Source organism: Neopelma chrysocephalum, unplaced genomic scaffold, assembly GCF_003984885.1.
Source record: "Neopelma chrysocephalum unplaced genomic scaffold, ASM398488v2 Primary Assembly neopelma1_22, whole genome shotgun sequence".
Classification (NCBI taxonomy): domain Eukaryota; kingdom Metazoa; phylum Chordata; class Aves; order Passeriformes; family Pipridae; genus Neopelma; species Neopelma chrysocephalum.
In genome coordinates, this window is record NW_020897689.1 from 8,375,464 (window position 1) to 8,400,820 (window position 25,357).

At 38.5% G+C, this 25,357-nt stretch overlaps 1 protein-coding gene across 8 annotated transcripts in view; it reads left to right on the top strand.

Annotated features, from left to right (window-relative positions):
- Nucleotides 1-6,037: 6,037 nt before the first annotated feature.
- The window catches only part of UBE2W (ubiquitin conjugating enzyme E2 W), a 42,539-nt gene continuing 23,219 nt past the window's right edge, over nucleotides 6,038-25,357 (top strand). For 5 of the 8 annotated variants that reach the window (XR_003535919.1, XR_003535912.1, XM_027693252.1 and 2 more), the window contains exons 1-2: nucleotides 6,349-6,449; nucleotides 23,247-23,338. Coding sequence is in view for 6 of the 8 variants with exons in the window: in XM_027693252.1 (XP_027549053.1) it covers nucleotides 6,420-6,449; nucleotides 23,247-23,338 (122 nt within the window). In the remaining 2 variants the exon portion in view is untranslated. Of the gene's footprint in view, nucleotides 6,169-6,319; nucleotides 6,450-16,082; nucleotides 16,107-23,246; nucleotides 23,339-25,357 lie in introns of those variants that run through there. The other 3 variants (XM_027693411.1, XM_027693482.1, XM_027693659.1) reach the window with 3 other exon arrangements.

The window sequence follows — 25,357 nt, forward strand, 5'->3', positions numbered from 1 at the left end:
GCATTCCTAATAACAACATGAACTATGTATTTGTGTAACTCTTGGGATCACCTGAGAAGCCTTCAGTTCACATTCTTTAAAGGTAAAATAAAATTACTAAATGATAATGATATTTGATTCTTACTGAGCAGCTTCTTAACACTTGGATTTGACAGACACAGTAATCAACCTGCTCACATGGGCTGTGGATGCTTTTGATGTGGAAGAACTTTTAATAATTACATAACCTTGCACTTTTTAATGCATTCATCTATTTAATTGAGTATAGGTCCTACACAATCCTCATTAATTTTTTATAGCTTTTGTCTTTATAGGTATTTATCTTTACAGCATTTAAAAGAGTTAGAGGACTACTGATGCCAAAAAACATGGCTTGACAATTAGTACAAATTGTTAATTACGGCATACAGTGCCAAGCAATAGGACAACAGGCAATGGGCAGAAACTGATGCACAGGAAGTTCCACCTGAGCATGAGGAAGAACTTCTTTACTGTGTGAGTGACTGTGCACTGGAGCAGATTGCCCAGAGAGGTTGTGGAGTCTCCCTCAGTGGAGGTATTCAAGAACCATCTGGATACAATCCTGTGCAATGTGCTCTGGTATGAGTCAGCAGTGCCCTGGCAGCCAGGAGGGCCAACCATGTCCTGGGGTGCACCAGACAAAGCATCACCAGTCAGTTGGGGGAGGGGATTGTCCTGCTCTGCTCTGCATTGGGGCAGCCTCACCTTGAATATTGTGGCAGTTTTGGGCACTGCAATATAAGAAAGATAGTAAGCTGTTAGAGCATGTCCAGGGGAGGGCAACGAAGATGGTGAAGGACCTTGAGGAGAAGCCGTATGAGGAGCAGCTGAGGTCACTTGGTCTGTTCAGCCTGGAGGAGACTGAGGGAAGACCTCATTGAGGCCTACAACTTCCTTGTGAGGGGAAGAGGAGGGGCAAGCACTGATCTCTTCTCTGTGGTGACCAGTGACAGGACCTCAGGGAATGGCCTGAAGTTTAGGTTGGATATTAGAGAAAGGTTCTTCACCCAGAGGATGGTTGGGCACCAGAACAGGGTCCCCAGGGAATTGGTCACCACACCAAGTCTAACAGAGTTCAAGAAGCAGAGTTCAAGGGGATGGTCCTGTGCAGAGCTGACAGTTGGACTTGATGATCTCTGTGGGTCCCTTCCAACTCAGCATATTCTGTGATTCTGCTTGAGCAGGGAGGTTGGACCAGGTGACCCACTGTGGTCCCTTCCAACCTGACTCATCCTTGACTCTGCATATTACTAAAACACACAATTCCACTCCTTTCCCTAGCTCCATGTCCTCCTCCTTCCCCTGCAGTAATTACAACTGTGTCCACATAATATAACAAATTCTTTTTCTGATCTGATCCAAAATTGTTTTGGTAGTTTAGTCTCCCTGTGGATAAATTGAAAGCCACAGATTACCCAGTGGCTGCAAAACTGTCAAATGCTACACAAGAGAAGAAATGGAAGCATGTGACACCTAAGAACAGTCTTCTGCAGGCACTGTACTTGTAGCAGATCAGAAATAAGGTGAAACTTTTCTTTTTCTTAGACTTTTTTCATCCACTTAAAAGTCCTGGGACTTTTAATGATAATGTGCTTATTACTATTAAGAACTGGGATGAAAATGGGATATGCCATTGATGAAAAACCTGTATTATCATTAAGGAATAAAACAAAACAAAATCTCAACATCTCAAACACATCTTGCAAATTTAGGGTATTTTCAATTTTAGCTATGTGTGCAATATATTTCTTTTATATTCTTGATATAATTTTGTCTTGGTTTGATTCTGCGTCTTTAGTTGATGGTTTCTGCTGGTGCATCAGGCTTGTTTATCCGATCTTATTTCCACAGACTTTTAAACTCAGTGCCTTCCTTAAACTGGCAGGCAGGAGTGGAAGAAGCAGTTGGTGCAATTCCTCTGAGGGGCAGGGAGTCCTCCACGCTCATGAGCTGCGGCCTCCTGGCTCTGCAGATTGTGGTTGCTATGCCACTTGAGTAATAAGAGGAGGTTAATGAGAATGTACAGTTGACTTTCTGTGTCAAAAGGAGACAGGATGGAAAGCTAAAGAAGTACAGTGGATGCACACAAAAGACATCAAGCTCCGATGTCATTACAGAGGCAGAAATTATAAAGAAGCAGGCAGTTCAGTGTGTAGAAGAATGATACAAAACAAAAAGTGAGAACAGAGGGGAAAAAAATGTTTGGTAATGTTTGAAAATATTATGGATAACATAGAGAGTAAAATATAAAATTATAGCCACCCTAATCAAGAAACATATTTGACCTTTATGAAGCTGACTTGATATATCAGAAAATTATCTAACAGTGTTTGAGCATGTTTGAACATTAGCTGCATTTTTCCTGTAAGCCTAAGGTTATGCAAATTCTGAAGAAAAGTGGATTTTTAGATCAAGAATATTTACAGAAACAATTTTAGTAGGAGGTACAATTTTCATTATTTGCTCCATATGTTTTCAATAAATGAGTCATAATCATGTATTTGATCAGATCAGTGCAAGGTAGCTTCTAAAATAATGAAGATAGCAGACTGAATTCCTCTTACCCCTTAAGTTTTGAATATTTGGGACCCAGGACTCCAATTCTTGAAGTCTCTGGCAAAACCTAGGTTGCCTGGTGCAGGATCAGACTGCATTATCTAAATACTAAAGCTTTCTTTTTTAAAGACCAAATTACTTGTGCTGCCCATCTCTACAGCCGCAACAGATTCGGAAGGGTTAACTGCAAAAGTTACATTTTGCATAAGTAAAGGTCAACACTGAAATGAACACCAAATTACAATATAACCAACTCTCTGTGAAATTTACCCTCTTTGGGATTTTGGGCCTTTCCGTAGTGGAATTACTGGATAACTTAAGGAAGAAAATACTGATATTCACGTAATTTTTTTTCTGGGAGTCTGATAATAGTGTTTGTTTTCTTACTGTGCTTTGGGACTGATTGTCTACTCCCTATAGCATTATGCACTGTACAAAAACACTTACTAAAACAACTCTCTGCAAGCCAGGCTACCAAGACACGCGGAAAGGGAGAAAAACCAATAAAGCACAGGGATCATTCTCCAGCTGCCCCTATTCCCATGATGACACAGAGCTAAAAATGTTGCACATATATATTAGGCATTGCATAACACTTTATAAAAGACACTTTTGGTAGTCCTGTAAGAATAAACTATACTCAAAGTGAATTCAGGGATGAGGGATTCTGGTCACAAGTTTCAGCTGCAGAGTAATGCTTTAGTTTCTTACATACCCAGTTAAGCTTGAGCAGGTAGTACTGAATTCATGCTCTGCTTATATATGAAGGGCAAACTGCCCCTTGCTTTTCATGCCTGCTATCCTCAGGAATGGGATTTGCAGCATAGATGAAATTATGCCAGTAAACAATACTATAATCCAAAATGTGGTAGGTGCTTTGTTTCCAACATCGAAAATCTCTGTGTGATAGGTAAAAAAGACTTCTTGGACATAAGGGCAGTTAAAAGCTATGATTTAATTTTTACAAAGGTAGCTTTTCATCCAGAGATAAGTTTTCTTTATTACAGAGTAGAAGTCATATTTGTACTGAATACAGTGCGCTGATCTTTCCATGCAAAACCAAGCTTGCACTCTATGAAGTGTGCTGGCATTCATAAACTTATGCTGCTTTCTATCTTCTGACCTTCAACTGGGTTTTTTGGAACAGGCATAAGAAACTGAATATAATGGTTTGAAATCAGTTTTATCTCACCGTGTTTACATCAGCACAGATAGTCAATATGTCCATGTTTACAGCTGAACACATGTCCATTGCTTAAACTTGATGTTCTTGCAATCTTTGTGGCATATGGCATTAAGAGAAGTATTTTAGGATAAACATATGCTTGGATCATGCAAAACAGCAACTAGTAAAACAGAAACAGCAATGTTCGACTTCATGCTGTGATGGCCTAAGTTAGTTCTGAAGAACTGCAAGAAAAAGAAACCTTTACCAGGTGTTATGTGTTTACTTAATACAATAAACCCTCTGCAACACAAATGATCTTGCAAAATCATACAGTAATAAATACTGACTTCCAGGGAAAACACCGTAAAGCAATGTTAGGTTGCATGGCATCAGGAGCCCACAGTTTGTGAATGAGAATTGAATTTAGAGGGTAAAAGGTATAGGTTGCAGCTTACACGACAATACTTTTCCCATCCTTACTTTTGGTAGGCTAATCTTCCCTACTCGAAAATCAGCATGATTCTGTTAACAACAAATTCCTGCAAAGCCAAGAGGTTTGTTCCCTTCTGCGCCTGCCTCACAGTGTAAGGACACTCCTGCCTTCTGTTCTTCCCTTTAAGCAAACCCCCAAAGTTTGTATGCTTGCTTTAACAACATTGTTGATGCTGGATAAAGTTGGAAGCTGATATCGTGTTGTGCTGGGTTTTTTTGTTTTGTTTTCCTCCAGTTAGCTGTTTTCAAAGTTGAGAATGCATAAAAACATATCAGAAGGTAAAACTTGTACACAGAGGTAGTACTTGCATCACACTATATATTTTGGTTAAAGAAGATAGGCAGGCTTTTAGATGCAGAACTCTTCTCAAGGTCTAAAATTAAAGAAGCAGATTTCAAAGGTAAATACAAACAGTTAACAATTGTTCAGTAATTTAACTGTTTGCATATCAGGCCATCTCTGAAGGAAAAATCATGTGCTACCAATGGAGCAAAGGTGACACAAGTATTCTTTAGCATCGTCAGAAAGGAGGGGTGTAAAGGGACAGAGAAAGGGAGTCCGATGTTTTTGGAATGTGCAGCAAGAGATGGAGATTATAATGACCTATAAAATCAGTTTCTCTGTTAAATCCTTGGTTTTACATAACCACTGGGATTATGGATTTCATAGGTTTGTCTTTGGATAAACACTTTGTAGGTTTATCTTGAGGATCCGTTAAGTCTGAAATACTACAGCAGGAATAACAGCTTTATGAAGTGTGTTTCCGCAAGTTGTTTAATTTGATTGCACACAATCATTCTAGTGAGTGCTGCTTGTTTATTTTCACCTACACCGATACCGCAAAATCACCTGGTGCAAAGGACAGAGGTTATTCCAGTCCAGGAGAGGAAAACGTAGAATACAAAAATGCTCCCACTTAAAATATAGCCCTGCACGTACACCACCAGTGCAGGAAAATCAGATTATGTAGAGAGCTGTGGCAGAGCAGCACAGAGGGGAGCCCACAGGAGTGACCCCCCCACCGGGAGAGTCCTCCAGCACCCCCGTCCAGCCCTTCTCCCTCTGCCAATGCCCTGAGCCCGGGCAGCAGCGCCTGCTGCGGATCCCCGATCCGACCTATAGTGGGATTTGTAGGGATAGGACATGGAGTAATGGGTACAAATTGAAAGAGGGGAAATTTAGGCTGGATATTGGAAGAAACTCATTACTGTGAGGGTGGTGAGACTCTGGAATAGGTTGTGCAGGGAGGTCGTGGGTGCCCCAACCCTGGCAGTGTTCAAAGCCAGGCTGGATGGGGCTTTGAGCAACGTGATCGAGTGGAAGGTGTTCGTGCCGATGGCAGGGGGTTGGAACTAGATTATCTTTAGGGTCCCTTCCAACCCAAACCATTCTGATTCTGTGATCCCCCACCGGGGCACACCAGGTGTGAGGGGAGCCCAGAGAAACCCGCAGAAGGGGCACAGCCCGCATTAACTAAATCCCTTACAGACTTTGGGCTCAGCTCTAAATACCTCCACAAACAGAGGACGGGCGGGGGATCAGCTCCATCCCGTCCCCGCGGGTGACGATGATGGACAGCGCTGGGCGCAGCTCCCGCCCTGACCGCAGGGCGAACCAGGGGATGGGCAGCACCGGGGGGGAGCCTCCCGGCGTGCGCAATGAGACGGCGAGGCGCCTCCACCGCAGCCGGCAAGGGCGGCGGCGAGAGCGAGAGTGGGAGCGGAACCGGTACCTCAGGGACACCGCCCGCCCGCACTGCTCTCGGTTCTCGGGCCCGCCCGCACCGCCCTCGCCCCGCGCACGCGCGGCCGCCCAACGGGGGGGCGCGGCCACGTGACCGTGAGCGCGCGGGGCGGGGCCGGTCCGGCGGCGGCGGCGCAGAGGGAGGGGGGGAGGAGGGGGAGGAGGATCCATCATGGCGTCGATGCAGGTGAGGCGTCTGCGGCGGAGCCCCCGGGGCAGCGCCAGGGCCGGGCGGGGGCTAGGCGGCGGTGGGGGCAGGCTGGGGTATGCTGGGGCCGGGAGGAACCGTTTCGCCGGGCGTGTGCGTGCGCGCGCGGTGCGTTGCAGGGCGCGGTGCGGGCGGAGCAACCGCCGTGGCAGAGGTTGAGGGGGGCGAGCTCCGGGTAGCGGGGCCGGGGAGGGCAGGTGGAGGCGGGGAAGGGCCGGCCTGGCGCCGGGATGGAGGTGAGACCTGCGGGGCTGCGAGAGGCGAGGCCGGGCCCCGGCGGCGGCGGGCGGGGCGAGGGCGTGGGGAGTGGGGCCTCGGGGGGGTCTGGCGGCGGTGCCGCCGCTCCCCGGGGTGGCGAGGGGAGGGCGAAGGGACCTTGGTCCCCTTCGGTGGGGTGCGAGGGGCCCCACCTCCGCCGGGTGCCGTGGCAGTGTGTGCCGCCCCGTGCGGGGTGGGCGGCCAGGGTGACGGTCACGGTGGAACCGTGAAGACCGTGACCGACAGCTCCATGTTCCGGGGGTTACGGCGCTGTAATTCCTGGGCACGGGGGCCTGGGACAGGCAGATCCTGCTCCAAGCCGCGTGTTGCCGGTGGGGTTCTCTTTCCCTCCATAAAATGAGGTTGCGGTGTGGTGCCAGCCCTGTGGACGGGTCGCGTCTGGCTTTGCTCGGTCGGATGGGGTTGCTGTAGGTGCAGTAGCATGAACCATCCTGCTGCTTGACAGGTATTTCCAGCTGAATTATTCCTTCAAACCTGCTCCGAAGGGTTCTTAAATAGGGGCTGCAGAAATTGCTCTGGGAGAATGGATCACTTTCACTGTGTGCCGCTCTGAGTGGGTGGTGATTTATTATGACTGGGGCAGGAGAAAAGATCACCAGGTTTTGTGGCAGTGGCCCCTGTCTTATTTCACCAACAACTGCTCTGCTTTTTCTTGAATATTTACAGTTTTCCAACCGGATGCTAGCTCTTCTATTTTATTGTTTTGGTCCAGTATAACTTATATTTTTTTTGTCACTGGTAATGGAACAGCCCAGAAAGAATGTACAAAATGGAAGAAATTCATTTAACTGTCCTAATAACCTGGATTTAGCATAGCTAAAAAGAGTTAAAATGTCCAAGCATTCAACTTTATGGGGTAAAAATTCTAGTCATGAAGTTTAGAGGTATAAAAAACACCCACGGTGTGTGTTTCAGAGTTATTTAAATAAAATGGGATCAAGAACTTGAACATACTGTACAGAATGTTCTTCTTTTAGCAGTTGCTTAGGCAGGTAGTCTGATCTGCCTTGGTTTTATTAGCTCTATCTGGCAAATGCATTTTTGCAATGCTCTTCTTCTAATGTTCAGACTTCCACAAGCACAAATGCAAAACAGAGGCTATAATTTATTAAGTAGTATCTTTTATAAAACTGTGTTAAAATTGGGGAAGTGATGGCTGTGAACTGTGAAGGAGGCACTTTGTGGGACTCTGCTAACTTGTGCTGTGTTGCTGTCTCTGGCCTAGTAAATGACCTACAGCTTACCTCACCCTAATTCCTGTTGCTCTCTCTGTAAAGGAGAAAAAATGGTTGCAAATTACATGGGTTTGTTTAGGATACATGAATGACAAATGTTGCCTAAAAGTAAGGTATGTGTAGAAGGTAGTACTCACTTCCTGAAATTACAGCCGTGGTAAGTCTAATGTTGTAATTGCTTTCATTTTAGAAATACCAGCTGTAAGATGACACTTTCTGTTTTCTTGCACAGTGTTCTGTTGTCTTTTGATGAGAGACTGAAGGGCATTTATAGAGGTTTTTTCCTCTATGTTGCTAATTGTATAATGCTCTAATTACATTTTCCTGTGTTTAGTAAAGTACTGATTTAGTAATGTAGTTTAGCAAATTGGAAAAGGAGTTGTAAACAGGAAAGATAAATGAAAGTTTAGTAAGTGAACTGTAAAATTAGTAAGTTTATCAATAGTAGACATATCCCTCAAGTGAGCAAGATTTCGAGGCTCTGGATTCTTCTATTAATTAACATATCTTCAGTGGGGAAAAAAGTTTAACAAAGGAAACTTTTATATAATTTAAGTGGCTTTTTGGTTCAGGATCATTTAATTTATTATAATTAGTGCTAACTTCTGATATGCAAGTTGCCTGACACAAAAAGATGTCCTTTTTCTGGTTGAGTTTTTAAATAGCCAGTGTTTAACTGAAATGTTTGTGCAACTCGTTGCAGCCTCTGACTATACCGGTAGTCTATCAATCGACTGGCATTATTATTTATATTATTGATAAAAATGATATATTGGTTCATTAAGTAAGTTTAATTACTTCTTAAACAGATTTAATTTTATGCAAAAATGTATGATGCCCTGTGTTAATTACATTTTATTTTTACAGATCCCCTGAAACATCTCTGATTAAGTTACTAGAGTTATCTGATCAGCCTGTTCTAAGTCAGCCTACTAGGGAAGTTTTGGAACTGTAATAAATCACCTCTTCTTACCAATGGCTCTGAGCATCAACCTGAATAGTTACTGGAGCTCAGTGGATTCATAGTAACTTGTGAAACTTGTGACTTTGAGCCTTTATGTGTATCATTAAACTTATTGTGGTTTTTGTCTGTGTGGACAGTCTTTAATGGTAGTTTTCTGTAACCCTTTTTTCTCCTACAATGATAGAAGCCAGCGTTGATACAATTGTGTACTTTATTTTCTGACCACAGTGTTGTTGCTGATTTGCCACTGCTGAACTGATTTAAACCTGTTTTGTGTGACTTTTAAGAAAAAATATCATTTGCTTAAAAAGCCAACAACTCCCCAAAACAAGCCTTGAATGAAGAGTGTTTCTTTTCAAGACTTTTCCCAGAAAAAGCCCAAGCTTGTGCAACTTTCTCCTGAAAAAAACACACAGAAATATTCCAAAAAAGTGTTAAGTAGTGTAGAACAAGTGAATAGAATGGATTTGCTTTAGAAGATTTGATGTAGCATCTTAAGGAATCTGAAGTGTTAAAAACAAATGCTAAAGAAATCATAAACAATAAATAGTTGTTCTCAGAACAGCTGGAAACACAAAACTTGCATCATGAATAGAAGAGCAGGTGGAAAATAGAGCTAAGGAAGCTCAGTTGAAAATGTACAGAAAGTATATAATTGCTGTATGAAGTGTTAAATAATTAAAGCCTTTCCCTCAACCTGCAGCTATCAACTTTTTCCACAGTAAACTTGAAAGATTGACTTTATATATAATACTGACATTTTAAATAATACACTTTACCTTTCATCTCCTTTCAGTTTTAATACCAGGTTATTACAAACCTGAATTACGATTGGACATATTTGCAAAAACTCTTTAAACTCATTTATGGGAGCAGTTTTCAGTGTGCATTTTATCACCAAAATAACTTCTCATTTATTTTCTAAAGTTAGGCACATGAGATTTGTACATGTATGTATTTAAATCTCATTGAATACAGAGCGGATGTAATTAATGACACAAATTTAGTAAAGAGTGTAGGATGTTAGGTTTTCACTGTGCTTCTGTGTTGTCCCCTTGAAAACTGCTGGTGATAGACCACCATCAAATTACATGCACACATCAAAATAAAGTGTGACTTGAAAATTCTTGTTCTACCAATAGAATTGTTTTCAAAATGTGTGTCTAAACAGCCATTCAGTAAAATAATTGTGTGAGATGACAATGCAGAATTCATGTTACAGTTTGAGATCACAAGAAACTTTTATCACAAAATGCAAGCCAGTAGCAATATAAAAGCTTCCCACAAGATTCACACCAGTATTTTCCCCCAGTAGGGTAGACGGTGGGGGAAATGTTTACAGGCCACTGAAATCTCAAGGAAAAATGCATATACTTTTAGTTATACTTCTTGGTTCTATTCTTTACCTGCCCTTCTTGTGTTAGTGGGAGTTGTGTGTTTCCAGCTGTTCTCAGAATAATTACTTATTACTTAGTCTTCGTTCAGTAATGGCAGCATTTTTTTTTAATAATTTGGCAGTAATTTATTTAAAAGATGTGTCCAGAAAAAAGTTTTAAACTATTTTTAATGTATGTTCCAAAAAACCCAAGAAACCCAACCTTAAGTGAGGAAAGCTTTCAGTCAATTGGAACTGCTATGGTGCTGCACATGTATTCTGTACTCTTAAACATCACAGTACCAGATGCTATTTGTATTGTTTCAAATAAAAAATTTAAAAAACGAAAGAAAATGAGCAATTTTGGTAGCTGTATAACCAGTTCTGGGATATAAACCTGATGAAATTATTTGTAGTTAATAACAGCATGAAGTATTTAGTGCTACCATTGGTGGAATACTCTTGAAGATAAGAGTTTCAGTAATTTTTTAAACTGAAAAATGCAAGTGCCGAAATTGAGACCAGAATGAGTAGAGAGTAAAAAGCATTTCTTTTGTCCTTTGCATAACCTTTGGTAATCAGTCTGTACTGATATGTGGTGTATTAGCTTTGGCATATAGCCATTTTACCATGCTATGGTAAAATAAGATAAATGCAAAATTTATAGTCATTTTACCAAGAAGAGTTAATTTAATCTTGGCTGTACTTTTAAAGTGAGTTGAATATCATGTGAAATTTAAAATTTATGATCTTTATTCAGTAAAGATAAATAAAATGAAAGTTACAGCATTAGGCCCTAAGGAGTCTCATTTACTTGTTTTTGTGTCTGCCTGTGTAAACAGAATTTTGGGAGATACTTTGCTGTGCATCAGCTGTACAATTTTTGGCCTAAATTGAAAGAATTCACTTCCGAGAAAGAAAGCAGCAGTAGAAAAGCTTCTTGAAACCAGTGTCCCTGAGCGTTATCAGCAGCTCTTGCTTCCAAATAAACCAACTTTACAGCTAAAATGTGGAAAACCATGAATGCTTTCAACCCGTAACATTGAACATTGATATCTCATCAATATGTGTACAATTTCAATCAGGAAAATAAAAGTAGGCAGATATGTGTTGTAAAAAAAAATATTCTGGTTGAGTGCAAGTATTTTTTGCTCACAGTTTTATCAAGTCTTGTGCTTGTGTTTAGACCTAGCTAGTCTAGGGAAAGGGAAGGGAAAAATAGAACATGATAGATTTGCAAAAGCCAGGGAATGTTGTCTTGTTAAGCTGCTCCCTTGGAAGGCTCTGTGAGTTTGTAATTAATAAGCTAAAGCAGCTTAGCTCAAACAATGCGCGAAACTCGGTGATCAAGCACTTTCTTTAATTGTTTACTCAAATTCTACTGAGCTAAGACTTCCAGACTAAATAATCTTCACTGTCCTTTCAATATTATACAGGTATAGGCCATACTGGCGACTACTCACAGAGATCATGAGATTAAATTACCCTTATTAATGTGGAAGAGGGAAGACATGACTCCCATTGAGCTTACCCATAATTATGGTTGAGTGCAACAAATATAAATGCGTTCAGTAAGATGACCATGTCTCTTACATATCTTTGGTTTACAGCTGAGAAACGAGCATTCAAGCAGATTACAAGCTAAAATTTCCACTAGGGCAGAGGGGGAAGAGGATGATGAAAGTCTTGCTTAGTACTTGGAGCCAGAAGTTTTGTGCATCTTGCATGACTTTGAAGTAGTGAACAATTGTGACAGAACTGTCAGCTGGAGGTTCAGTTTTTGTCTTTTGAAGGGAGGAAGAGATAATATTATCCATTCACTGAAACCTGTTACAACTTCCTTTATTAAGAGCAAATTAAAATAAATAGATTAAATGTTTCAAAATGAAAAGACCCAGTAAGCAACCCTTTGTGATAGAGTTAAGGTCAGGTAACCTCTCTTCTGCCTGTTTTTGATAGTTGAGGGCATTCTGGAATCTGTGTGAGCCTTTGCAGTTGTTTGGGGGTTTTTTTGTTTGTTTGTTTCTTTTGTTCAGAAAGGTATTCTGGAATCTATGCAAGCCTTTGAAGTTTTGTTTGTTTGTTTGTGTTTCCTCTCAGGTGACCTCAGTCACTAGCATGAAAAACAGGTATCAGTCAGGGGTGGCAGGGGAGGTAGGAAGGGGACCTTATAATTTGCCTTTCTAGGAGTAGTATTAATGTGTTAGAGAAGAAAGGACAGAAGTTATTGGTGGTAAATCAGGAATTGCAAGACATTGCAATTTTTGCAATTAATGATCTCATTGAGCATACTAGCTATTCATACTTTCATGCACAGTATTAAAAAATAGTTGTTTCTCCTTGAGTGATTACAAATACAAGGTTGTTTGTCATCTTTTTTTATTCAACTTAATTAAAAGTACTGCTTAATCAGCCTCAAGAGGAAAATCTGTATATATGTCAATAAATTGTGGTAATAGTTTACTAGAGCATAGCAAATATTGCCTCTAAAAGTCTGCTGGAATTAAATGCTTCATAGAATTTGGTGCTATTTGTTCGCATAGATTTATTTATTTCTTTTTGTCTATGAATTAGTGGCCAATAGTGAGAAGGGGCAAGGAAACTGAATGGATTTAGGTTTCCTAAGTTAGAAATTCTCCCTCTGTCATATTTAGGGATATGGATTTGATGAGTATTAAATATTGTTGCTGTTTGCAGCTTCCAACATTTTACCCTTTTTTTTTTTTTCCAAAAGGCTTTTTTATCAGAATACAACATTTTATCTTGATTACCAACCTTTGGAATGGTTTTTATAAGGATGAGAAATTCCTTGGTAGACATATGGTTGCCCTCATTGTGCGAGCCTTCACTGTCCTCTTAAGCTCATTTCTTTAACTGAAGCACTTCAAATAGTGCTGGGCTCTTTTCCTTAAAAGATAAAATTATCTGTGGTTAACTTTTTATTGCTGTGTGAGGCTTGTGCTGGGCGTTGGTGCATTTAAAGGCTCCATTTACAAAGCAGATGACGTGCTGTCAGTTCCATTTGATTCTGTAGTAGTGGATTCCACTTAATTTGCTTTCGAATGACAGGTTCATTGTAAAAAACTTGATTATCTGACAAAAAGCTTTTCAGACTGTACAGTGTTTTCTTTGTGCGTGTACAGTTATTGTGATTTATCTTTAATTGTACTGTAGTTAAGATTTCGGGTTAATCTTGTCTGTTAGTGATCTTAAGTCAAGTATATTTTTCCCTTCAAAAGAGGACTGTGTTGCTTTGACCTTTCAGTCAATTATTTTAGAATACCTTGGAGCAATATTCTGTTATTAAACTGAGAAATTTTTAAGTACTCAGAAGAATAAAAGATTAGTGGTGGAAATTTATTTGTAAGTAGCTTGTTAAAAGATTCATGCCTGCCGTTTTGTTCCCTTAAAAAGAGAGAAATGTGCAAAATGCCTGACATTCAGAACTTGAAGTCTGGATTGGTCTGAGAAATAACATTAGAACTGGGTTGCCAGATGTTAACATGTTTTATTAGAAATGAGAAGGAGGAGACTAATCTGCTTCTGCATTCTCAGTACAGATTGAAAACCTGCTATTCAGCCAAAAATAGATAAAACTGGAAAACAATTCTTTGAACTAAAATCCTGGTATTACTTTTTTTATGGGCAGAATATTTTGTGAAGCTGTTTTGTTATGTATACTCTTCAGGCTTTAATTGAGAACATTCAGAAAATTATCTGTCTTTCCTCCTCTGGGCCCTAATTAAAACTTACCAGAAGAACTTTGATAGGAAAAATTCATGCAGGATTGGGATATTCAAGTGTCTGGATGGTTTTTGTGTTCGGGAGTCTGGGCCAAATTATTTTGCCCGAATTATGAGATATAATCTGCAAGGACTTTATTGAATGACCTAATTGATTAGGAAGCAAAAAATTGTAGAAACTGTCATTTCTTTGGATTTCTTAAGTAGCAAGATGGAGTGTAGCAGGTAATTTTTCTTAAATATCACCATTGGTAATCTTTACCTTGTTTCTGTTGTTTCTCTTCTGTTTGAGAGTTTTTTCGTATTTAAAGTTAGGTTTCTAATTAGAGAGTAATATGCAGTCAGTTTCAGCAATGTTTTAACTGTTTAAAATGTGTTGGGTTTTTGTTTTGTTTTGGTTTTTTTTTCCCCTGTAAAGGAGTTTAGTTTGAAAAGCAGAACTATCTACCCAGTGTTTTAGTACTCCATATTCTGGATTTGAGGTATTTTTCAGTAAGAAATTTGTGAATGTAAGAACTGAAATGCTGAAAATAGAGTTGTTACTGGTCTTTCTCAGGCTAGTAGCTTGTATTAGCAGACTAGCAACAGCTTTGCTTATGCATCAACATGGTGGTGGTGTACAACACTGTCGTTACAGCCTGTTACCATCTCCTCCTATTCTGGTACAAGGTTGCTGTTTGTCTCTGTACGGTGAGGGAGTGCTTGGAAAAAGTCTGTCTCCTTCGTGTCGTCTTCAAAACATAAAGGATGTTTTTTGTGAAACATTTTGTAACTTGGATGGGGAAGCAGGTGACAGGCTGTAGCTCATAAGTGAAATGTAAATACTTTGCCAGGATTTTATCATATTACTGACAGTGTTTTGGTGCTAACAGAGTTTGTGTGCATTTAAATTTTTGGGAATGGAAGACAATCATTGGTAATTACCGAAGAAATATTTTTAGGTCTCTCTAGGGTGCAGCAGCTTTACCAACATAAAATAGAAGAGTGGAGCCCCAGTGGGATTAATGTTTAACTGTTAACTATTTATGAGTTTGTTTTCTTCCTCTTTGATCTCTGAGGCAGATTAGGATTTGAGTTTACAGTGTCTAGGAAAGCATGGCGCTGGAAGGCTACCCCTTTCTTGCATTGTTTCAACAAAGGAAAGGGAATTCGAGTGCATAGAAATAGAAGGTTTCTAACAAAATTCAAGTGCAGATGTTCTGAACACCTGTGCTTCCTATCTGTGAAGTTGCTGTTCCATCTTTCAGTTTCAAAGCATCATAGAATATGCTGAGTTGGAAGGCACCCATCAGGATCTTCGAGACCAACTCCTGGCCCTGCACAGGACACCCCAAAAATCGTTTCTTCATATTCTCATGATACTGCCTAACTGGACATGGTTAGTTTAGTTTCTACCACTCCAGGTGAAAAGGCTTCCACATTCCAGCTTAATTGCCCATCACAGCTTGTTTTAATGGTAAAAGAAGGTGTCGCAATGGAATGGTTTCCTTCAGCAGAAGTGAAAGGAAGCTGTTTGCCCATTTTCCCCTTTTTGCTCTGCTGGTACTTTTCTGCCCTACTGGTATTTTTGCTTTTCCCGCATCTGTTTTCTACTGAATTCTTACCACTGCCCTTAATATATCATGTCTTGTGCTGGATTTCCTTTGGGTTTAATAAACTCCGCTTTTCTTCTTACTTTCTCCAAAATAAGTCTAAAATAGACTTTCAAGCCCATATTAAGGGTGGTTCAGAGGTAAAGTATTTGACTAAGATAGCTGGTAATTTACTTTACTCTTTTAAGATATTGCCAATTTAAGACACTGCATGTTTTCTGCTGCATTTCTTGAAACACCGAAAAGTGAAATATTCAAGAACTGCAATTTTATTTTCTTTGTATAATTTACCCTTATAAGGTTATAATTTCAGCTCTTAGGAGATAATAAGCCAGGAGCATAGGTACACATTCAAACTTGATTGGATTATGTCATTAATATTTTGCTAGTAATCAACAAAGCCAATGCAACAGTGTATGTATGTTGTGCCCACTCCAGCTGCAAAGTACAATAGGGTACCTGAAGCAACACTCATTATCTGGCTTAGTTGCTCTCAGCTGTTTGTACACCAGTTGTACTTGGTAGTGACCCCCATAACTTCACTATACAGTTTTTGTTTGCCCAAAGCTCTGTTAAACTTTAACTCTGTGCTCCAGTGTTCCAAGGGAGGGGCAAAGCTTTTGTAAGAGTTCTGACAATGGGCTTAGAACTGGAAATAAATACCTGATATTCTGAGACTTCTTTTAAAGGCACTGAGAATGATAATTTGCACATACCTACAAGAGCTAGGTAAGTTTTCATGAAGCAGGAGAAAAATACCTTTACGCTATTTCATTGTGGGGGATTGTGGTTCAAGTCTATTAGTCTGTCTGTCCATGGGTATGATCCTAGTTTGTGGTAGATTTGGAAAAAAAGATTCTTGGTTTTGGGAAATGTGATGGTGCTGTTGCTCTATATGCTATAGGAATAGTTTATTGCCTTTTGAGGTAGCTGACAGAGACACATAGACCAGTGAAGTAATTTTGTATCCGTTAATAAGCATTTATGTGATATAACATCCAGCTCAATGGTGCACAGTAACCAAACTATCTGTTTTTAGGAGTCTGATTCTGAAATACTCATGTTGCCAACCTCTAAATTTCTTTCAGTCCTACATTGTTACCCTCTCCTCCTTTTCATGTGTTGCATCTTTTTTGTATGCTTCTGCCCTGCCTGCTTCTTCTTTATGTGATTCACCAGGAATCAACAAAAGTGCGAATTCAGCTGTGGCATTCGAGACACAACCACACCAGTTCCAGAGGTGGCCAAGTAAGATGCGTGCCAATTTGGAGAAAGAAGGACATGCATTTTTGCTTAGAGATCCATTTAACTTGAACCATGACAGACAGTGAGTGCTGTCTATCACCACTCCCGTCTATCAGGATTGAAATAATAGAGGTGGTTGTGAGCTGTCTGGGGAGCTGGCAGGAATTTTACTCTGCTGACACCAGTTAATTTTATGTTCTTTGTTCCATATGCTTTGAGAAATCTTATGAAATTGAGACTTTCAAAAATCTGTGGAGGATAACTGAAGGAGTTGCACAAATCCTGTTTGACAGAAGTAGCAACAGGATATTAATTATGTCAGTCACGTCCCAGCTACTAAACTTCCTTTTGGAACTGATCTTTGGATCAGAGTTAAGCCGTGTTCTTTGATTGCATCCTTGAATCATCCTTTCCTACAGAGACAGGTGAATAAGTAATCTTGGTTTCAAAGACTTCCACCTTTTTGAAAATACTTGTGTAAACTACTGGTTGTGTCACTTCTCTTTGCCTTTTGCAGGTGATTATTCTTTTAGTTGAAGGACTGTGGTGTTAACCAGTCTTGGGTTTCTGATATTCCTACACTGCTGTTCTGTTTCCCTCTAGATATTGAATGTTTTTATCAATTTGATACATTTTAGTTTTGATTTGATTGGAAGTTGTATTAAAAGAATGTTTAAACATAAAATTCTCTCTCAAAAATAAGGAGGAGGTGAACTTGAGATTGCCTGTGCATCCCTTTACATTAACAACTCCATGATTGTAGTCTGTTTTCTTTCACAATCCCTTTAAATAGAAAGTGGACAAGCAGAAGGGTGCTTCTAAATGAAATCTTATGATGGATTAGCAGAACCATTGGAGGGAGTGTCTTGTGATGTGAAAAGGACAGCAAAACAAGCACAGCTTCCAGGAGTTTATCAGTGTATGGAAAACATCATAAAGTTTGGAGGTTACTTTAGGAATGAATAGCTGCACTGGCTTGTATTTTGACTCGAAGAAGCGGATTGGGAGGCTAAAAGCAACTTGAGTGTGTGATTAAAAAAATGCTATTCCTGATTCAGGGTAAGGAAAAAACCAAAAGTAGTTGTGATGTTGACTTTAGCTATGCTTGTCTCAATGTAGCTGGACGTTTGTAAATAAAGAAAGTCTCCTGATAATTAAGAGAGTTGAAGGGTTGCAGGTTTCTAGAATAAAATACTAATTTACTGTGGCGGTCTGTCTCCATATGGAAAAAAAATAGGAATAATAGTAAAAGTCAGGATGGTGGCATGAGGACCTGTATTCAGTGACTTGAAGAGGGTCTGTACAGAACAGAAAAGTGAAACTAAGTATTTGCTGCTGAAGCTCAATATGAAAGAAAGGGACAACCATATGAGGGAAATCTGCTCACGGTTTGTTTTAAATTGACATATTTGAAAAGCATTAAATATGTTTTTATAAATCATTAGAAAGATGAAGAAAGGGATGAGCTTTGAATGAATAGAAAGGAAAGCAAAGAATAGATGACACAAATACTTGAACTGACAACAAATCACACTTAACAAAAAGAACAGATTCAATACCTTTTAGACATAGGATATTATACCAGTCACTAGGAATCAGCTGTGTGGGTTAGTTTTTGGGGTTTTTTTTAATTTTTTTTATTTTAAGTGTTTGAGCAACTGAATCTGAGGTTTTTGACAATTCTTTTGGGTGAGTTTCCAGATGATAAATATTATTTTATTTTTCTGCTATCATGCGAAAGGGTTACTTCTGGGAATCACTGGACCAAATTGTCTCTGATACTTGTGGCATATAATAGACAATTAGCAAAGACAAGTAGCCAAAATGCATTTCAGAAAAAGAATCACATGGAACTAACATGATTTTCTCCTCTTATTGTGCTGTAACTGCTGTAAAAGAGTAGCAGTAGTGTATTCTAACTGTGTAAATATTTTTGACTCGCGTTAATGTGACTTTTGAATTAGCACACAAGCAAAATAGGGTATAAATAAACGGACTATATTTTTTTCTTATGAACCACAAAGACCACTTTGCTCAGTATCACAGTTGTAGGTGGTTGTTTAGACTGGGTGTCTAAAGGAGAGAGGGTGTTTGGTTCTGTCAAGCTGAGAGAACCTGCCAAAGAGTATTTTGAGGGCAGTCTGCATTGGCTTGAAAGAATTATGTGTTTAGTTGAGTAGAGATTGAGAAAGGTGAGAAGTGAGCTGAAATAAGTAAAAGAACTCTTTTGTATCCATGAAGCCCTAAGAGAAGTAATTTGGCAATAATTTATTCAACCCACCTAGATCTCTTACTGTGAAGAAAATTCTTCCAATTACAAATGCAAGAGATAAAGTGATTTGAAAAATATTAAAGGCTTTTAACTACAATGATATTTTAAGATTCTTCGATCCATCCTTATGTTAGGAAGATGGAGAGGTGACTTCTCTGAGGTATCTTCAAGTCTTAAGTTTATAAGATTCTACAAATGAGATAGTGAAGATTGTCTGAAAAGTGTTAATCCACTATACTTTGTCCAGCTATGCATGTTGCTTTTAATTTCCAAAATTTTTGTGTGTGTGGGAAAAATCAGTATTCATAACTGTCAAATAAAGGAAGGCTTTTCCACCACTGAAGTTGTTCCTTTTCAAATGTGAGTTGCAGCATGGCATTTGTAGCTGATGTGTATGGACTTGATATACCAGAGTCACGTTTTTTAAAAGTTCGTGATTGAATCTTGAAGCTAATAATGCGAGTTTACTTAGTGTTGCTCTGAGAAAATCAGTGTTCTTTGTAACCTTTTGGTCAGCTACTGTTAAACACTGGAGAGGAATTAATTCCAATTTTTTTAATTTAAACTTCAAATGTTTTCTGAATTACTATGGTAACGAGGAGCTCAATTTCCTAATTAAACTATATGAATCTAGCCTTTAAGGGCTTCATTTAAGAGATTTTCTTTTAAACTAGATCTGTCTCCTGATAATCCAGTTTCTCTATTAATGAGACACAACAGGAGACAAATTATTATAAGTTGTAAGGAAGAGAGGAAGAAAAAAAAAAATTCTTCATGATATCTTTGGGGAATATATTCCAAGTTTTCTGAATTTCTCTAGCTGCATGCTGGGCTGTATGTGCTAGCATGCAGCCAGCAGCTCAAGGAAAAGGATTTTTTTCTCTCTCCCTGGCACTTGAGACCACATCTGGAGTGCTGTCTGTAGGGAGCCACAGCACAAGATACAGGAAAGACACTGGTGTACTGGAGTGAGTCCAACAGATGACAGACAGTGTGACTGGGGCTGAACTGCATGATGTACAGGGAGACTGACTGGGTTTCTTCAGCTGTAAGAAGAGAAGGCAAAGGAGAGATCTTGTGGATGAGTAAAACAACATAATACAGGAATATCAGGGAAAACAGTCACAGTGGGAAGACAAGGGGCAACAGATATGAATTGGAACATGAGATATTCCAATAAGATACAAAAGAAACATTTTATAACATGAGGGTAGTGAAACCCTGGAATGCATTGACTACAGAGGTTGATTAAAAGATTATTTTCTAAATATTAGTTAGCCTGTCTCTTTAAACATTTTTTCACTATTTGAATGAATTTTGCTTGGTAGGCCATGATGCCCTCTACAGTTTTGTTCCAGTTGCTATAGAGTACTCTCGTGTTTTGGAAAAGGTCTTTAGTCTTTGTTAGTCTGTACAGAAATAATTGAGTTGATGCTTCACAGAAAAAAAGCAAGTTTTGAAAATATTTGGTGATAGCCTATTAAAGATACCCAGCTATGTTTGTCAGATAAGGAATGATTAACTTGTATGGCATGGTAATGGAATAGTAGAGCATTGTAAAATGGATAGATATTTTATAATTCCAGCTGTGGGGAAAAAAACCCCAACAAATAATGGGCTTAACTCATATCCTAAAAGCGTATCTCTTTGTCCAATAGAAGTAGTTCTCTTTTTGTATAGACTGCCTTGCTTCCATCTCATTGGGCCCAAGAGACTTGTGTATATTCAGGTTCCTCAAGTGGTCATGAACCTGACCTTTACTTCCAGTGGGAAGGACTTTGCTCCCCCAATCTCCATCCTTCTGTCCCATCCATTTGCAAGGTGTGGGAAGAGAGGTTGCCATTGCAGACTGAGGTAAAAAAAAAGTTATTGAGTACCTCAGCCTTCTCCTTATCTGTTGTTTCCGGTTTTCCAGCATTTTTTAGAGGTGGGAGTGGATACACCTTCTTTGAACTTCCTTTCTTGGCTCATGTTGATACTTGTTTGAATTGGCTAACCTGGAAATGATAAATTCTTTTTTGTCTGTAAAAATATGATGTGTTTGTTGTGATACTTTTGACCTAAATTGTAAATAGTATCTCCTGTCATTTCTCTGGGATAGTTTTTCCATTTTGTATTGGAAATTATGAGAAGCAGTATATTGTCTGTATATATTATTTGTGTTTACTGGACAGGCCCTCATGACAGTGTCAGCAAATGCTTTAGGATCAGAGGAACAGAGCACTTCAGTGGTACTGTGATAATCAAGAACACATTATAATTTTTTTTTTCCTTGTGCTACTGTTTTTTTAGAAAGAATCATAAATATAGTGTGTGAGAACTGAAAAGCTGTGAAGCAGTCAGGTAATATTTTCACACTGGTGAGATGGAAAGAAGGACTGAGACTATTTGACTGAAAAGAAGGTTGCTGGAAAAAGGGACAAAGGTGCAAACTTGGAATGAGAGGATATTTTAGGTGTTGATAATTTGGAATTTTTTGTAGGATACAGAAAAAACAAAATTTCCTCTCTTCAATTTACTGTCAGATACTGATAGCTTAATTCAATTCTCAAATGGATTTTAGGCTCCTTTTTATAAAGACGAAGTTGTATAGTTAGTCTACAAGGATAAGGAAATGGATCTACTGAATTATTTGCTGTTCCTTACTATTTTTCAACTAATGTTTCCAAATCACCTTTTTAAGGGAGTTTGAATTTCCCTTATTGTGTATAAAGTAATATTTCTGAACTTTTAAAATATTTCTGTATATGACAAAGCATACCCAGGTTGACTGCCATTGAGGTTTATTTGATGGTGGTCTGGGGAAGTGCCAGAAAGAGAATTGACTTAAAAATGAGTATCTGCCATTCAAATTAAGGATTTGTGAAATGGTTTTGTAACCTTGCTCCTTTGCATTTTACTTCATAACAGTGGTGTTAAAAACACTGTTAGTATTTTCTTAAATTGTGCAGAAAGCAAAAGATAAACACTAGCATTCTAATCTGTTTTTCAGTGCGTTAGCAATGTATGTAGCTTTTGTATGAAAGTGCTAGCATTGGTTTTTCAGTTCGTTTATATTGTATCTGTGTTCAAGGTAGGGGGAACTTTCAAAATAGAAGCCCAAAACAAGTTTTCAGGGCTGCTTAATAGAGATAAAAAATTATTTCAGTATTTTCAGAATGTAAGTTGTTAATTTGTGGGGGCCTTTTCTTTGTGAATTGTTTGGCTGAATTTATTGTAGTCCAATTTCAAAAATATTGATAAGATAGTGCATCATTTCTATGTTTATCAATCAACACTTTATTTTCCCCTGTGGATTTTTTTAAGTTCTGGAAAAGTTGTTTGGAAAACATCTACAAATGTGGGATAAACCTATGTTTTAAAAAAAAATTGGATGTTGAATAGAAATGAGATACTAAACCCCCAAACCATGTATTTTTATTCCTTTTGAGTGTAAGATCATTTTCACTAGTAGGGTGATTGAAGTGCACTCATAGGTGGTAAACCTTAAAATGATTGATAGGAAAAAGGAAAGTAGGAAATGAGAAAGCCTTGAACTTTTTTTCACCTATATGGCTTGGAAATGACAAAACGTATTGCATAACTGTTTATATGGAGAAAATACACTCTGAAAGCAGTGCCAGTGACAGCACTTCACAGAGGTTGTATTTCCCTTGCTCCATAGATTGTAAGAAACAGTGCTTATAGTTGTTAGTGAAGCAGCTGATTGCAGTTAGCAATTGATTTATCCCTGTCAAAATAGGTAAGAATTACCTGAGCCACCAGTATAACTCTTTTCTACGTACTATGACTCTGTAGGTTCTAACATGCAGTTACTCTACAGTTGTTAAATAGTTTGTGTTCTCCAATTCACCTGGTCTTGTTTTAGTTTCTGTTCTGTCCTCTGGCTTGCACGTATGCCAGATAGAAGTGTCTTAAATTACGTAGAGGAGCGAGAGTTGTGCTGTTAAAATCTTGTGGGATTAATTATGATTCTGATGCTATTGTGGGAATGTGAAATATTTTCTGCTAGGTGTAGAGCTCTCATAGACATCTTTGTAATATGACAAAATAATTAATACATCTGTGTAGTTTGTCATGAAACAGATCTTCACGTTGCAGTGTTGCAAATATAGATGCCACTGCATTTTAGCCAAAAAGTAAGTTTAAAGCCTGTGACCATTTTGCCTGTGACTTTTCAGTTAAATTTCTAGGAGTCTTCCTTTTTGCTCACCTTTGAATTTCACTTTGTTTTTAAATTTTCAAATAAGACTCCTTTTACCTTTTAATAATTGATGAAATGTACTTTAGTGTGCATGTTTATTGTTGAACTTAATTTAGTATTTAAGTTATTCTATACAATTTCTTTATAGAAACGATTACAAAAAGAACTGTTGGCATTTCAAAATGATCCACCTCCGGGAATGACTCTAGATGAAAAGAGTGTACAAAATTCAATTACACAGTAAGTACATATTCTGTTTTATTTCTGCTATGCTGAAAATGTAAGTAAGGTAAGTTCTCTTTATGTCTCTTACACCAATTCCAAGTATCACAAATTTTTGCTCTCAGTCTAGACAATGAAACGTTGTTCTCCTTAATAAACATATTGCAGTAATGTGTTGGGACACTTTCAGGAACTGCATAGTGATTATTAAATTTTTATTTGGCTTTTTATTGTCTAACAAACTGTCAATTGGTAAAAGCCCCTGCATATTTTAGAATAAAATAATTTAACAATCTTTCATAGTTACTAACCTCTGAAACCCCTTTAGATTCATTGAAATAATGGAGTAGCTGTTTTCGAGTTCTGTGTTATTTGTATAGAATATATGTCATAGCTGTTAATTTACATTACCTTCTTTCTCTAAAGCAAGTGAAGGAAACTTCTTATAAAGCAAAGTTGTCTGGGTGCACTTGTTTGAACTTTTCTCCCTGCCTTAGCATTTTTTTATGATTAGTGAAACGGGAAGAGAAACATGGTAAAATATTCCGTGTCCATTGAAACGGACAGGAGTTGTTCTTGGAACTGAACTGGTTTTTTTAACCTGACTGAAATTTAAAAAATTTAGACTGTTAACATTCCTTTTTCATAATTTTCTTAGCTGAATTTTGGAGAAATTTTTAAAATTTAGCAGATGTAAACATTAATGAGAGTGTGGATCTCTGGCTATATCTTCTGGACTCAGTTACTGATTGATGGATCAATTTAAAAACAGCATAGAGCTGAATTCTGATGTTTCACATCTGCATTTTTGGTGGCATCATTCAGACTGTGTTGCATGAGGCTTTTCTAAACCTTGTATATATTGAATCAAACACTCATATTGCTTCTTACGTGATGCTGGTCTTTGTGGTACTTCACGTAGATGAGTAAGACTAAAAAAAAAAATCGAAATGGCAGTTCCCAGAATTTGGTAGAAATAGTAATAAACTGTTGTGGAATTGCTGAATTACAGCTTGTGTTTCTTGCTCTACTTTGGGTTTTCAAATTTTCTGCAAAAAGGACTCAATCTAATATTGCAAGTGTTTTTCACTCACTTCAACAGAAAATGACTATTAAATCAAAGTTCACAGTAGATGGAAAAGGAAATAAAAAATCTGTATTTTTTCCTGTTTGTTGATTTTTCTTAGTATGTCTCATTATTATTTCTGTCATGTACATTTTTATACCTTTCAATACCTTGCATACTAAAAGCTTCCTGATTACTGTCATGCTAGATTTTGAAACTGTCCCTGTTTTAGAAGCTTCCTGTCTCAAGTAACATTATATTTTTTTCTCTTTGAAGGTTTTTGGTGTCAGCTAGCATGTTCTGAGTTCATTAAGGAAGTTACAGTTTGAACTAGTGCAGTAAAAGTTTGTGGAGCAATACTTGCTTGGGTTTTAAAGATGTTGAAAAAAATAATTGGATCCCCTGATGTAACTGGGTCATTTAAAACATTAAGCAAACTTCTATTTTAAATGCACAAGGATTAGAAATTTGAGAAGGCTAAACCGTAAAGCACACAGGAAAGATGGGTTCTAGTGGTTCCTTGACCATAAAAGAAAAGGAGTAATGTCCAGGCAGAGTTATCTTCTACTTAGTAAACTATTTTAAAAACTTGAAAGTGGGAGTTTTCTGGATCATAAGCAGCAATAAATCTAAAGAGTATTGGTGCACCATGTGTATAAATGTAAAAGCAGAAGGCATAAGAAGAGATAAGTGGAGTGCAGATAGATTAAATTGAAAGCATCTTCACAAAATAAAAACATGGAATATATGACAACCATCACTGTGCTATTGTTGAAGTTGCATTCCTCTTGAAGAGTGTGACAGCTAGCAGTTCATTAGATAACCAGTTTTTCTCAAAAAAATCTGAAGCCCGGAGAATAGTAGAGGGGAAGATAAAAAATGTGCATGATATAAGTACACAGGGAGGGTATATATGACAGGACGATGAAGAGGTTGGGAATAGGATCATCAGGGCTGCCAGCTGGAGATGT